Consider the following 16,938-nt stretch of genomic DNA (forward strand, 5'->3'; position numbering starts at 1 on the left):
AGAAGCCATGGAAGTTACTGACTGGTTCAAAAATAATTATGTGTGTGGTAGCATAGGAAGGTACGCAAAAGTGTTGCTTCTGCCAAATTTGTGGTCTGTATATGAGTGGGTGGGGAATGGATTTCTCCTTACCCAAAATAACATAGAAGCATGGCAAAGGAGATGGGAACATTTAACAGGGATGCTCACATCAGTGTATATTGAATTACAAAAGAATTCCAAAAAGAGCAAGGCCAGGTAGGAAATGAATGTGAAATTGTCCTCTGAGGAGAACCAGACCCTTAAAACAACAAAAAAAGCAGCTATTCCTCTTGATGCAAGACTTCAAAATATACTTAATGATTATGTAAGTTGGCCAGCTCTTAATCCCTGCACTTTCCCATAATTAATCCCTGTAATACACATTTTCATGTATCAGAATTTCTTTTTAGTTGTTTTTGTTTAGTCACCACTATTTTAAATTGTCAGCATTATTTTTTTTTTTACAATTTGCTGTGCTTTGTATTTCATATTTGCATCATTTTAATACTGGAGGTATAAAGTATGTAAAGGCTTTTGGAGAGCTTTAATTTGCTTTATGCATTTTTTGCAAATTCGACTCCACGAAAGCGCATTATCACAACATTAGCTTTGTGTGTAACATTGTGTATGTACATAAAAATGTTGAAACTTCCTTAGTAAATGAAGCGATGTCCTTTTTGTACCTCTGTATTTTGGGTGTGTTGGTGACCCATGGAGGTTTTTGATCAATCTCATCAAAAAACTTAGGTTGTCTGTCACAGTATTTCAGATGTGTGCAGTTGTATAAGCTGTTTCTTTTGTAATATGGCTCAGCTGCTCATAGCTGTTACACCCTTGCAAATGTTGTTAGTATATCTGAGTCTATACAGAAACATGTATGTTATTATTGCCTATTTTATTGTGTAAAGTGGCCTATGAAGTGTTCTGTCATGTTTTTATGTGTTTCTCAAATCAATCCCCCTTTAAAAATGTAAATCAATGTCTTTTAAATAATTTTTAAAATTATTTTGTCCAGAAGTATATTTTTGGGATTTTTATCTTTTGGTATTATGGCCCAAACCCATGTATATACATGCACGTGCTTGTGGGTATGTGCGTGTGCACAGGAAGGCACATGTCTGGTAGGATATATAATATAGGGAGTTAGCAGGGGTGGAGAAGTAGGGTGTCTCTTCTTTTCATGTCAATTTTTAAACCATACACATATAGTATTTTCATGTTAAAAACTAGTTTGGCATTTTTAACCGTGGGTCGGCCACATTGCACAGGCATTTTCTCTGATGGTCACAGCGTTCTTCCCCACTGGCTTGGACTCTGGACTTTACCCTATCCTTCTTCTTTTTTTTTTTTTATTTTAATGGATTCTCGCTCTGTTGCACAGGCTGGAGTGCAGTGGTGTGATCTTGGCTCACTGCAGCCTCCACATCCTGGGTTTAAGCGATTCTCCTGCCTCAGCCTCCCGAGTAGCTGGAATTACTGGCATGCACCACCATGCTTGGCTAATATTTTTTGTATTTCTAGTAGAGATGGGGTTTCACCATGTTGGCCAGGCTGGTCTTGAATTCCTAACCTCAGGTGATCCACCCACCTCGGCTTCCCAAAGTGCTGGGATTACAGGCTTGAGCCACTGCGCCTGTCCCTCTCCTATCCTTCTGAATGCCAAGTTTCAGCCTTTGACTGGAGTTAGGCTTGCAGAAGAACTGAATTTGTTGCCATCTCACTTTTCTGTTCCTTTTTGTAGGCCCGGAATCATCTCCCAGAACTGCTGTTCAGCTCCAGCTGGTCTTTTTTGAGCCCCTCTTGCGGACCAGGCTAATGTCCTGAAAACTGGTTTTTGCTAACGTTTCTTACACTTGTTCATGAAATCAGCCACTTACTGTTCTGGGTTTTCCCATGACAGATCCCTATAGGCTTCTCAGTGCACTATCCCAAACTTTTTATCCGAGAATATTGTTGTGTGTCAAGATGTCTGCAGAGTGCAGCTTAGGAGATGCTGGCCTGGTGTCCACGGGTCTGCTGTGTATGTCTCTCCAGGCAGATGGCCTGTCTCCGCCTGGCAAGGATCATCTGGGTGGAAAAACTCTGATCTGAAAGTGAAATCATTGACTCTGTCAGCATGTTCTGAATTTCCAGATATCCCTGATATGGAAAGTGAAAATTGGCCACTATTAAACAATGCATCAAAATTCTTTAGTATAGGACCAGAGCACTGATATCAAGGGCAGTGCACTGACTTTCAGTTCCTCTGCATTCCTTGGTCATGTTCCCACCTTTCAATGGGAACAGAGAATAAAAATTCCAGCTCTAGGGCCCAGCCTAGTGGCCACCTCTCACGGACAGGCACCCGGCTGCTCGGTGTTATCCAATTACTAGAGGCCATTCCTAGCATTTCAACTTGGGGAATTAATTTACTATTACTTTATTTTTATCTTTAGAGACAGAGTCTTGCTCTATCACCCAGGCTAGAGTGTAGTGGCATGATCATAGCTCACTGCAGCCTTGAAATCCTGAGCTCAGGCAATCCTCCTGCCACAGCCACCTGAGTAGCTGGAACTATGGGCGTGTGCCATCATGCCCAACTAATTTTATTTTTATTTCAATTGTAGAGATGGAGCCTTACCCTGTTGCCCAGGCTGGTCTCTGACTCCTGGTCTCTAGTGATCCTCCTGCCTTGGCCTCCCAAAGTGCTAGGATTATAGGCGTGAGCCAACATGCTGGCCCCATTATTGACTGTTACCCTAAAGTGTGTGTTGCCTTTCTAGTTTGAGTAGAAAGTCCAGCATTCTCTTTTTGGATAATGTCCAGGTTTTGCTGTTTCTTTCTTTATTTTTCATAATGAGAACATTTGCTCTCTTGCTGACATTGGAGGGCGTCTGTTTACCTCTCCTGTAGGCATACCAAATTCCCAACGTTTATTTGAAGAGAAAGACAATTATTTGAGTAATTTGAATAAATAAATATTTTAAGTGATTCCCAAAAGACTTTCTCTGCTGATAAATATTTAGTGTAGTTTTAATGATTAGTCTCCATTTGTTTTCTTTCTTTTGTAGCTGGGGCTTCTATAGTCAATACAATCTCAGGCATTTGCTTTCTTTTAGAGTAAATGGCTCAAGGCAGACCCAAACCCAACCTCTATCACCCTGGGCACTGGTCAGTCGGTCGTATACCATCACGAAATTACCCCAGTACAGAACTGGAAGGGATGGGAAGTGTTTAGGATCAAGTTCCAACATGACCTAGGCTTGTCCTGGGACTTCAGGCAAGTGATTTGGCTTTACTGGGACTTGGTTTCTGCTATAATAGAAATTTGGGTTTACTAATGCCTCCCTCAAAGGATTATCTACTGCTGTACCCTGTGAATGCACCCAGCAGAGGGCCCACATGTGGGCTCCATAAATCCTCGTTTCCTTTCTTTATCTCAGGTACACTTAAACACAACACTCCATGATAACCAGAATCTTCTTCACTCCTCCCTTCCTATACCCCAAGAAAAAGTCAATGGACCCTGACTAATAGGGCCCATATTCTCATAAGACACTGCACGAATGTCCTTCTGATTTATTTTGCCCCATTTGTCTTGACAGTAGTGCTAGAGGTTGGTGGTATGGATTTCAATCTGTGTGAGTCTTAAATCCTTCTACTTCCCCATTACTTGGGCTGGTGATTGTCTAAAGTCATGGCTACGCCTGGAGGACAGGGAGGAAAAGCAAAGATCTCATTTGAACTTAAGGTACTTTTGTGGTTTGCTTAGGAGGAGGAAATTGCAGATTCAAATTATAATGGAACTTGAAAGAAGTTTTTAGTGTCTGGGGTAAAACTGTGACAGAAGGTGCCATTTAAAACTTATGAATAATGTACAAGCAAAAGAAAATTCATAGTTAGGAGAGCAAACCTGTCTGTCTAAAGAGAATTTCAGGAAAAACCAAAGACGCCAGACCAGTAGCTTTTGTTCAAGAAATTAGTTTAATAACACAGCCAAATTTAGAATACCTTCTGCATGGAGTGTTCCTGAAGTGAGTTTTGTCTTGCATTTCAGAAGTCTTCTACTTTATCATCAAAATGAACATCCGAGGACATTTTAATTGCTATTTTGCACTCAACTCCATAGAACCTACTAGCACTCTGTGCATTTACCACACGACTGCACAAAGTGCCACATGGATGTCTAAACACCTATGATGAGATGCAGGCAGTGCCTCATCAGTAGCAGCAAGTGGAAATTCAAGAGCCCATGATGAAGTAAAATTAACCACCCCAACTAATTTTTTTTTTAAAACAACAGCTTTATTGATATATCATCCACATTGTGTAAAATTGTTTCATTTAAGGTATACCATATGCTGGCTTTTAGTGTCTTCAATGTGTTGTGCAGCCATCACCACAATCTAATTTTACATTTCTATCAACCCTTGAAAGAAACCCTGTATTCTTTAGCAGTCATTCCCAATTACCCCTGCCCGCAACCTTAGGCAAGAACAAATCCACTTTTTGTCTCTATAGATTTACCTATTCTGGCCATTTCATTTTAATAAAATCATATAATAGGTGGTCTTTTGGAACTGATGTCATTCACTTGGCATACGGTTTTCCAGATTCATGTGTGTCACAGCATGTATTGGAATTTCATTTCTTTTTATATTCCAAATAATATTCCTTTGTACGCCTATACCACATTTTATTAATCCATTCATCAACTGATGGACATTGGGTTGCTTCCACTTTTTGGCTAGTGTGAATATGCTTCTATCAACAGTCATGCATGTTTTTATTTCTCTACCTTGTAATGGAATTGCTATGTCAAATGGTAACTCTATGTTTAACATGTTGAGGAACTACCAAATATTTTTTCAATGTGGCTGCACCATTATATATTCTCACCAGCAGTATGTGTTTCAGTTTCTCCACATACTCGCCATACTTGCTATTATCTGTCTTTTATAACCATTCTGATGGATGTGCAGTAGTATCTGATTGGGATTTTGATTTACATTTTCCTAATGCCTAATTATATTGAACATCTTTTTATGTGCTTATTAGCCATTTGTGTACCTTCTCTGGAGAAAGGTCTGTTCAGATCCTTTATCCATGTTTAAAGTTTTGTTATTGATCTTTTTATTAGTGAGTTGGATGAGTTCTTTATATATTCCAGATATCATTCCCTGATGAGAGATATGATTTGCAAATATCTTCTCCCATTCTGTAGAATGTCTTTTCACTTTCTTGATGATTTTCTTTAACTTTCTTGATGACGTCCTTGGAAGCACAGAAGTTTTTAATTTTAATGAAGTCCAGCTTATCTTTGCTTTTGGTATCATACCTAAGGAACCATTGCCTAATCCAAGGTCATGAGGATTTGCCGCTATGCTATCTTCTAAGAGTGTTATAGTTTTAACTCCTGCATTAGGTCTGTGATCCATTTTGAGTTAATTTTGTGTATGGTGTGAGGAAGGGCTCAAAATTCTTTCTTTTTCATGTGGATATCCAATTATTTCAGTACTATTCATTGAAAAGACTATTCTTTCACCATATGTTTATCTTGGCACCCTTGAGAAAAAATCAATGGAAATAAATATAAGGATATATTTCTAGACTCTCAATTCTATTCCATTGATCTATATGTCTGTCCTGTGCCAGTATCACATTTTCTCAATTACTGTAGCTGTGTATCAAGTTTTCCAATTGGAAAGTGTGAGTCTTTCAACATTATTCTTTTTTTTCAAGATTGCTCTGGCTATCCTGGGCCCCTTCTAATTCCCATGTGAATTTTGGTGCATCTTGTTGATATCTGAAAAATGAGGAAACTTGGATTCTGATGGAGATTACATTGAACTTGCAGCTCAGTTTGGGAAGTATTGCCATTTTCATAAAATGTCTTTCCATTTATTTAGATCTTCTTTAATTTCTTTCAACATTTTTTTTTGTTTTCAGTACACAAGTCTTACATTTCTTTTGTTAATTTGTTCTGAGTCTTTTACTTTGGAGCTATTATAAATGGAATTGCTTTTTAATTCATTTTTGGATTGTTCATTATTAGTATATAGAAATACAATTAATTTTTGTATATTTATCTTGTATCCTACAACCTTGCTGAACTTGTTTTTTAATTCTAACTGATTTCAGTGGATTCCTTTGGATTTTCTATATACAAGATCATGTTATCTGCAAGTAGAGATAGAGTTACTTCTTTTGCAAATAGAAATAGCTTTCTGGATACCTAAAGGATAATTATACACTCTTCCTCATTATAGTTACAAGTATTTAAAAAGTCTGTCTTGTGCAATATTGATATATTCACCTCATCTTATGGTTGCTATTTACATATCTTTTTTTCCATCATTTTACTTTCAACTTATTTGTATCTTTGAATCTAAAATGTGTCTCTTATATAGAGAATATAGATGAAACTTGTTTTTAAAATCTAGTATGACAATACCTGCCTTTCTATTTGATGCTTAATTCACCTACCCAGAGAAGACCTTTTGTCACACTGAGCTATTGGGGTAAGGTGGGGAGTTTAATATAAGTGGATTGTGGCTCAAATACTACAGACTCTCATTGTTTTTACTGAAATTTAGATCTTCCTCCATTTGCTGTATGCCTTAGAGCAGTTTCCAGAGACTTTAAATGTTGTTTTAGAAATCAATTTCAGCAATTAAATGGAAAGTGCTTTGGTATCAGTACCATCTTATACAGGTCAGCAAAAGCAGTGGAACTAGGCATGAAATTGGGTTTTCTTTTTGAGCAAAGTTCAGAAGTGAGCTGCTATGTCAGGTCCAGTCCATGACAGAGGTGGTACAAGGACCTTGGCCTCCTGACTCTTGGCAGGTTCTCTGTGGTCCAGCTTCCACTTGCCTCCCCAGCCTTTTTGAAATACATTCACTCAGGCTGTCATCTTGTGTTGCATTCTTTGACATTCCATGATTTGGATAATTTCTAGTATCCAAAGATCTTACACAAAAACTCAAATGACCTTGTGGAAGTTTATTCCCAGGCCATATCTCTGCAAATCAGATAAATTGCTTTTGTCACAGGCATAATACATTGTTAATTTTGGAAATGCTTTTTGTAAAAATAACAAGAGTCAGGTTATTTTCTTTTTAATTTTCAATTATGTGCAAGGATACATCAATACCAATAAATGAAATGGGCTTATCATAACCCAGATGATGGTGCTGACCTTTGGGATGGAGCCAGGTAACAGATTAGGCAGACAACGGATGGTGGTGAAATGTGGGTGGCAAAGGAAGAACGCCCTGAAATGAAGTCCTGGGAAACCTGCAGCTGTATTAGTACCATGCAGATTAATCTGTGGCTGAGGGGCAACAAACCAGTCAGGGGTCTGTTGGCTGGCTCCAGCTGAGGGGATTTCTCATTGCTGTGCTCTGGGCCTTGATGACAGATGTGTTCATCCAACACCTTTCATCCAGATGTTGGACATAAATGGCACTCAACAACTGGGTCACCAGAAAGTTTTAAATGGAGGATGAAGTGTTTAGTTTTTGCTCGGAGGGGTAGTTATTATAATAGACCCACCCCAGGATTTTTTTTCTCTTAGAAAAATATTCCTATGCACTGAAGACACATATTCTGTTGCCAACAAAACAGCAAAGTTTGCTTTTACTTATTTTTTCAATTGTAAAATCAAAGATGAAAAAGGGATGCTTGAAAAAAGCTATATCCAGGGAGGCTCAGGACTTGTATTAACTTCCTGGCAGATTAGAAAATAAAGTGGGAGAGAGGTTAAAGCAAGGACTTGTCTGTCAAGTCAATTGGAAGGAGGAAGATCAAGGGAATTGTCTGGGAAGAGGGAATGGCTATTTTAAGCAGATATAAACAGGAGCCTGTTCACCTTCATAGATCTTTCTTGGGTCAGCCTAGTGGCACTTGCTGCACTTAACTATGTTGGTAGATTTATTCCCGTATCCCACTGGGGTAGACCTACATCTCTCACCTCTGCTCATCTTTAAAAGTTAAAACAAACCAAAGTAAAATAAGTGACCCAACATTTCATACAGTTAAAAAATGCTTCTAGGAAAAAATCCCAAAGCAAAAGTATTAGATTAAATTGTTTATATAAAGATTAAAAGTGTACATATTTCAAAAGCAAAGCTAAAACTATGTCACAGTAGAGACATCCAAACAAATGTGACTACCAATGGTTTAATTTTTTTAATATATAAAGAGCTTCTATAAATAAGTAAGAAAAATGCTAATACCACAGTATATAAATGGGCAAGCTATGGACAATTTGAAGAAGACATATACATAGCTAATAATTAATATGCATATAAGATAGAAAAATTATTAATAATCAAAAAAAGGCAAATTAAAATGAGATAATATTTTACTTTGTTGAATTAGCAAAGTCATTTGAAAGGAAAACTACTCAGCTTTGGTAGGAATATATTAAGATAGGCAAGTTATACACTGGGAGAAGGAATAAAAATTGATATAATCTTTCTGGAGAGTGAGTTGGTGATGTGTGTCAAGGGCTTTAAAAAAAGTTTGCATGTTTTGATACAGTAATATTTTTCTATAAATTTACCCTAAGGAAATAATCATGAAAATTATGCCTTCAAGTATAATTAATGACATGGGGATGCATACAATGGCATATTAGGTAAATAGAAAAGCAGGATATAGACCTCTTCATGATATAGCCCTAACTGAATATGTTAATGTATGTTGGAAATATTCATTATCCCTTGATTGTAGCATATATACCTGTTTGTTTTTCTTATTTTGACATTGAGATGTCTGTAATTGTGCACACATTTACCATATAATATTTTCTTATTCCCGATTACTAAATACTACTAATTATTAAATTAGTAGTACATCTTCGAGAGATATTTTTTAAATGGAGAAAATATGACATATGTGTTACATATTAGCATCTATGCATGGCCTCTCTTTCTCTCTTTTTGTCTCTGTTATCGCTCTTTATATGGAAGCTAAATAAATTTAACATTATCAGTCAATTTTCACACTTCTGCCAGGTGAACTTTCTAAAATTCATATCTAAATATGTCATATTTGAAACCTGCAATAGAACTTACTTCCAGGAAAATGTAGTAGGTATACTTTTCTCTATTCCTCCCACAACAACTAAAAAGCCTAGACATCATAAATAGAACAAATCTAAGAAAACTTTGAAAGGTGGAGACAAGAATGATGCAATAGAGAGCTCTCTGGTTTTCTTTTTGTCTCATTTTTCCTAGACAAGGTACTGGTGAAGCTGACCACCTAGAATCACCAGTAGGAGCAGACAAAAAAAAAAAAAAAAAAGCCCAAATTAGCCTGCTTTCTCTAGCCAGAGGACCAGAAATGGGACACCCAACAAGACAGAAAACTTTTAGCCAAATGTTCTACTTCAGTCAAACACCACCAAAAAAACTGGGGTCCCACCCCATCCATGCCAACAAAAGCTGAGTAGGGAGTATAGACTTCTGCCCTCCTCAGGCTGTAATGAGGTTCCCTAACTCCATTATCAGGGTGGTGTCAAAGAAAAGCCAAGCAGGGATCTGGGACCGGTATCCCTGCCCTGCTAGGAAGTAACAGGCCCTGGCACCTGTGGCTTCAGGAGAGACCATGTGGGGAGCCTGGACACCTACCTCAACCTAGACAACTCCTGCCACCTCCTGCAGTGGTGTTGTTAGAGGAGGCCGACTAGAGTTAGAACTGTCACTGCTCTTCAGCAATTATGACACTACACCCACTGCTGTGCCAGTAAAGACTATATGGGGAGCCAGAACTCCTGCTCCTCCCTAGCAGTAATGAGGAGCCCACCACCATCACTTGGGTAATAGAGAACAAGTGGGGAACCTGGACTTCTACCTCTGCCTGTCGGTAATGACTCCTTTCCCTGCCACAATACAGTCAGACCAGATGCTTAAATAAGATCCAGAGTCTCACAATATAACATGAAAATATACAGTTTCAAATGAAAATCACTCGCTATGTCAAGAATCAGGTGTATCTCAAACTGAATGAGTAAAGAAAATCAATAGATGCTAACACCAAAATAACAGAGATGTTAGAGTAACCTGAAAAATATTTTAAAGCAGCTATCATAAAAATGTTTCAAAAAGAGAAATGACAAACATGCTGAAACATGAAAAAAATCTCAGCAAAAAATGGAAAGTCTAAGCAAACAAATAGAAGATATAAAGCAGAACCAAGTGAAAATTTTCAAATGGAAAAATATATTAACCTAAAGGAAGAACTAATTGGATGGTCTCAACAGAAAAATAAAGAGGACAGAGGAAAGAATCAGTAAACTAGAAGATAGAACTATAGAAATTACCAAATCTAAACAGAAAATAGCCTGGAAAAAAAGGAAATAAAGAAAAAGTCTCAGGAACTTGTGGAACTTTAACAAAAGATCTAACATTTGTGTCTTTCAAGTCTCAGAAAAAAAAAAAAATGAAATAGGAGGGCTGAAAAAGTGCTCAAAGAAATAATGGCTGACTTCCCAAATTTGACAAAAGACATATCTATCGATTAAAGAAGCTAAGCAAACCCCAAACAGGATAACCCAGAGCAATTCACACCAACACCCATCATAGTGAAACATCCAAAAACTAAAGACAAATAACAAATCTTGAAAACAATAGCGAGAGAGAGAAACAATTGGAATCATAGCAAATTTTACATCAGAAACCATGGAGGCCAGAAAAAAAGTGGCATGACATTTTTCAGGCACTGAAAGAACTATCAAGCCAGAATTCTGTATCCAGTAAAAATGTCATTCAGGAATGAAAAGGAAATCAAGGCACTTTCAGATGAAGGAAAACTAAAAGAATATGTTACTAGCAGACTTATCCTAAAAGAATTGCTAAGGAAATTTTTCTAAACAGAAAGGAAACAATAAAAGAAAGAACCTTGGAACCACAAAATTCTATAGTAAGCAAAACAAACAAACAAACAAAAAACACACAAATACAATAGACTTTCCATCTCCTCTTGAGTTCTCTAAATTATGTTTGGCAGTAAGCAAAAGTTAATACACTGCCTGATGCAGTTCTAAATGAATAGAAGAAATATTTAAGACAATTATACACAGGGGAAAGAAAAGGGATATAAAAGAGTTAAGTTTTCAGTGCTTGGTTTGAACTGGTAAAATTCTGCCCCAAGTAGGCTGTAATGAGTTATGTATATAACATTGTAATAGTTAGAGCAACCAGGAAAAAAACCTATACAAAGAGATGTACTCACAAACACTATAGGTGCATCAAAATGGAATTTTAGAAAATATTCAAGTAACCTAAAGAAAGGCAAGAAAAATAAAACAGAAATGAAAAACAGAGAAAACATTTTAAAAAGTCCAGACTTAAGCCCTAACATATCAATAATTACATTAGACGTAAATGGTCAAATAATTCAGTTAAAAAATAGAGCTTGACAAAGTGTATTTAAAAACGTAACTGAACTCTATGCTGTCTATAAGAAACTCACTTCAAATGTAACAATATAGGCAGGTTAAATGTCAAAGAATGAAAAAAGACATATCATGCAAAGATTTGCCAAAAAAAAGAAGGAGTGGCTATTTAAATTTCATATAAAGTGGACTTTGGGGAAAAGTAAATTATCAGAGATAATAAAAGGGCATTCAGTAATGATTAAAAGGGTCAATCCATCAAGAAGATACAGTAATCCTAAATGTCTATGTAAAACACAGCACAGCCTGCAAAATATGTGAAGTGAAAACTAACAGAACTGAAAGGACTATAGACCAATCTACAGTTGTAGTAGGAGACTTCAGCAGTCCTTTCTCAACAATTGATGGAACTAGGCAGAAAGTCAGCATGAATATAGAAAAACTCAACAATACTATCAGCCAATAGGATCTAATTGACATTTATAGAACGCTTCATCCAACAGAAGTAGAGTACACCTTCTTTTAAAGTGCTCACCTAACATTACCAAGATACACCATATCTTATCCAGGAAAAAAAAAAAACTGCAACAAATTTTTAAAAATTGAAGTCATACAGAGTGAGTTCTCTGACCATGACGTATTCAAACTAGAACTTTGTAACAAAGATAACAGGAAAACTCACCAGCACTTCCTAACTAAACAACACAATTGTAAATAACTAATAGTAAGAAGAGGAACTCTCAAGAAAATTTTTTAAAAAAATGTTGAACCAGATGGAATTGAAAATATATATCAAAAATTGTAGGGCACAGCTAAAGCAGTGCTGAGAGGAAAATTTTGTAACACTAAATGTGCTAAATGCATATATTAGAAATGAGGAAAAGTCTCAAATCAGTATCTAAGCTCTCACTTAAAGAATGGTCTTTTTAGTCCATTTTGTGCTGTTATAACAATACCACAGAAATTTATTTCTTATAGTTCTGGAGACTGGGAAGTCCAAGATCAAGGCCCTGGCATCTTTTAAAAGGGCCCTCCTGCTATGTCCTCTAAAGGATAGGAATGCTGAGTCCTCACATGGCAGAAGGCAGAAGAGCAAGAGAGGTCAAAATAGAGTGCACTCCTCTCATCAATTCCTTTACAACAGCATTAGCCTATTACGAGGGCAGAGCCCTTATGACCAAAACACCTCTCGTTAGGCCTCACCTCCCAACACTGTTGCATTGGGGATTACATTTCCAACACATGAATTTTGGGGGTACATATTCAAACTATAGCAAGAACCTAGAAAAAGAAGAACAAAATACGTGGAAAGGAAGCAAAAAGAATAAAGTAATAAAGATAAGCGCAGAAATCAATGAAATGGAAAACAGAACAATAGAGAATATCAGTGAACAAATAAATGGTCCTTTGAAAAGATTAATAAAATTGACAAACCTTTTGACAGTGAGACTGTCAAAGAAAAAAAGAGACTACACAAATTACTAACATCAGGAATGATACAGGGGATATTATTGTAGACACTGAGAACATCAAAAGAATAATAAGAGAATACTAGGAACAACTCTGTAAACATAAACTTGAAAATTTAAAGAATAAATTCCTTAAAAAAAAACACACAAAATATCACAGCTCCCCCAATGTGTAAGATAATTTGAATAACCTTTTAACTACTAAGGAAATTGAACTCATGATTTTAAAACTCCTAAGAAAATCTCCAGGCCAGATGTTTTCACTCGAAAATCCTGAATGTTTCCAGAAGAATTATTAATAGCAACAATCCTATACAACTCTTAGAAAATAGAAGCAGAAAGAGCACTTTCCAGGTCATTTTTTTTGAAAGTTAGCCATATGCTGATCCCCGAACCAAAAAAGAAAATATAATAAAAGGAGAATGCAGGACAATATTCTTCATGAATATAGATACAAAAATTTTTAGCAAAATGTTAGGAAATGGAATTTAGCAATATAAAAAACTATATATCACAGCCAAGTGGGATTTATTCCAGAGATGGAATGCTGGTTTAATATTTAAAAACCAGTCAATTTGATCTACCATATTAACATGCTAAAGAAGAAAAATCTCATAATCATTTTAATGGATACAGAAAAAAGTGTTTGAAAAAGTCAGTATCCATTCATGTGAAAACACTCATTCAAGGAAGACTAAAGAGGAACATCCTCAACTGAATAAAGAGCATCCACGAAAATTGTACAGCCAACATTACACGTTATGGTAAAGGACTGAATTATTTCCTTTTAAAATCAGGAATAAGGCAAGGATGTCTGCTCTTGCTACTGCTATTCAGTATAGTGCTGGAAGTTGTAGCCAGTGCAATAGGCAAGAAAAGGAAATGAAAAGCATATAGATTAGAAAAGGAGTAATAAAACTGTTTCTATATTCAGATGACATGCTTATTTATGTAGAAAACCCCAAGATATCTACAAAAAAATCCTAGAACTAAGAGACGAATTCAGCAAAGTCATAGGGTGCAAAAATAAACATGCAAAAATCAATTATATTTGTATATATCGGTGATGAACATAAGGGTATCAGAATTAAAAATCTAATATAATTTATAATTGCTCAAAAAGTTGAGAACTTAGGTGAAAATTTAATAAAAGCATGTGTAAGACTCCTGAGAACAACACAACACTGATGAAAGAAATCAAAGATCTAAATAAATGGAGAGACATACCATTTTTATGGATTGAAAGATTCTGCTGTTGTTTTAAGAGCCTATGGGCACCCTTTGCCTTTGAGACTGTTGGATTGAGAGGGGAAGTGGAGGCTTCAGCTCTTAAGCTGCTCGGGCAATTTCCATTGCCAAGAGCAGTCTAAGGTCAACTTGGAGCATTAAGAAATGGATGCACACTCTGAAGTGCATTTGATTACCTGACTATTGACTCATGATGTTCAACCTCAGTGACAGGGGAACCTGGAGAATGTTGAGGCTCTGCATTTATCCCCTTGCTCACACGTGGTGGTCAGGCTTGCTACCTCCAAGATGACAACAAGTTCTGGATGGCTTTTGGGGTAGACAGGATGGACAGAGACTCTGCATCTGCCATAAAATGGAAGGGAAAGAGGAGAGAAGGCCTGGATCCAGAGAGGATTGGCCCTCTTTCTTCCTTACTTTTATGGCCAAGGTGCTGGGGCTTCTGCAAGATCTCTGCAGTGGTGCTGATGACGGAAGGTGTTTCTTCATGCAATTTTTTAAAATATGAAATTAATACAACAGTGAAATAATTAGCTCACCCCAGGCAGCCTCAGCTATAATTTATGGCTCCATGTCTCCCATTTTAACTTTGTTTTGCATTCATTAGTATACAATTAAAAAAAAACTCAAGGAATCACAGTTCTGACGACTAACGTTAACCACTCTGTCACTCACAGATATTGCTAAGGCTATCATTCTGAAAAGTAAATTAATTTCCCTTGGGTGAGAACCGTCTGAAAAACATTCAGGCTCCTCTCTAGGGTCGGCTGATTGACTCTGGAAAGAACTCGCGGCTTCTATGGCAACGCGATGTGCTAGGAGGCCCTGTCCACACCACTTTCCTAGGTTTTTGTTTTGTCCACCCTGTCCCTACATGGAATTTGGGAGGAAGAAAATTGGCGGGTGTTTTGGGGAACATAAAAGGTGCAGGTGCTGTTAGAAGGCTTTTCAACACACACACACACACACACACACACACACACACACACACACACACACACACACACACACACACACACACACACACACACACACACACACACACACACACACACACACACACACACTTCTAAAAAAAGTCAGTGGACTTAGCTTGTTTTCTTCCCTCTCAGCAATCTCATTATCTTTCATTTAAGGTCGGGTAGAAGAGACTTTTAACCCTGAAGCTCTTTTTACAACAGTTTTAGTGATGCAGAGTAAGTTAGTACTTTGTTTGGGATAAAGACACAAAAAGAGTGCTTTTTGGGGAAAATTTAAAATGGCTTTCCTAGATCAAGGATGAGCAGCATCACAGGTAATTTTAGGGACTCCAGAGGTAATGGTAATGACTGCAATGATGATGCCTTCTATGCCTCGAACACCTGCTACATGTCAGGCATCACTTAGTCCTCATGCTCATTATCAGCCCCAGTTAATGGTTGAGGAATCTGAGGCTCAGAGGGTTTCTGTTACTTGCCCAAGATAACACACTGGCAGGTGTTAGAGTCTGTGTGCAAACCAGGTGTGTCTGATCCAAAGCCTGAATTTCTAACCATTCTATCTTGTGCTGCTGATGCAAGTGGGGATATGATGTTGACTTGGTCCCAGGATGGTCTCCTACAGGCAGCATGAGTCACTAGAGAGGACAAGAACAGACTCAGTACAAAGGCAGCCAGGTTCCTTGGTGTTTATTTTAAGTAGGTTTGAACCATAGCGTGATGGGTTAGACCCACTTTTGTTTGTGTAATTGAACCCTCAAACAAAGAATCTGAAATTGGCCAATATCAGATCCAGGGTGACCCTACTGGTCCTTGTCAGTCAGGGTTATAACACTGGCTAGAAATGACCCACTCAATGGAAATACAGAGCCAGGGCTGCAGGTTTATCCTGGGTGGTGTTGTCTCTTATCTGAGGGGCTTCTGCGGTCTCCACGGGGGTCATCCCTCAGCTTGTGGGAGGAGGCAGCCTGATCCTAATCCCCTACGGATCTGCAGCCTGCTCCATTCAGCATTGTTTTTGCAGTGTTAATAGATGGGGTAGACAGCCTTTGCAGTCTCCAGCAGCAGAGTGTCAGCCCCTGCTGGATACTTGGCCACAACTTTAAATCCATGGGACTTGTTGGGGAAGGTGTTTATGTTCCCCAGGTTTTTGATCTGGCATGAACTTTGAGAAAAGAAAAGGATAATTGGCAAGGGCTTTTTCTCTGAAGAGCTACACTCTCTGGCCAAGGAAATCTGAGCTTTAGTGTCTGTGTTTGCAGGTTTGGGGGTGCTCTCACTGCTCTGTATGTAGACTATGTGACAATGACACCAAAGCCACAAACCCTCATTTCTTTCCATATCTGAGATATTCCCGTGTTTAAAAATTGCCATTGTCATTGAACTCATCACCACCATTGAGGATCATGTATTCTATTCTGGGGTGGTTGGATTGATAGACTGTTGAGGGTTGGGAGGAAAAGAGGTGACGAGAAGGTGCAAAAGTTACTTGTTGAGATTTCTCAAGGATCTGAAGGGCACTTGGAGAACTCTTTCCTAGGGCCATTTTGTGTATTTAATCATAGTCAAGTCTACTATCAAAGAAGCATATATCTCTATGCCACACACACACACGTACACTCACTCACACACACACAGGCTTCTTCCATCTCCTCTACAGATGGATTGAAAGTTGCCCATTGGGTGGTGTGTGGTGGCTCACACCTGTAATCCTAGCACTTTTGGAGGCCGAGGTGGGTGGATCACTTGAAACCAGGAGTTCGAGACCAGCCTAGCTAATATGATGAAACCCCATCTCTACTGAAAATACAAAAAATTAGGCAGGTGTGGTGGCATGCACCTG

General features: G+C 37.8%; 1 protein-coding gene across 3 annotated transcripts in view; it reads left to right on the forward strand.

The window, feature by feature from the left end:
* The window catches only part of ACOXL (acyl-CoA oxidase like), a 390,431-nt gene that overhangs the window by 153,283 nt on the left and 220,210 nt on the right, over nucleotides 1-16,938 (forward strand). Inside the window, exon 11 of one of the 3 annotated variants that reach the window (XM_054547920.1) lies at nucleotides 1,763-3,000. The exons of the other annotated variants lie outside the window; for them this stretch is intronic. Coding sequence (XP_054403895.1) covers nucleotides 1,763-1,814 — 52 coding nt within the window. The 3' untranslated portion in view covers nucleotides 1,815-3,000. Of the gene's footprint in view, nucleotides 1-1,762; nucleotides 3,001-16,938 lie in introns of those variants that run through there. 3 annotated transcript variants of the gene reach the window in all.

Source organism: Pongo abelii, chromosome 12 (assembly GCF_028885655.2).
Source record: "Pongo abelii isolate AG06213 chromosome 12, NHGRI_mPonAbe1-v2.0_pri, whole genome shotgun sequence".
Classification (NCBI taxonomy): Eukaryota; Metazoa; Chordata; class Mammalia; order Primates; family Hominidae; genus Pongo; species Pongo abelii.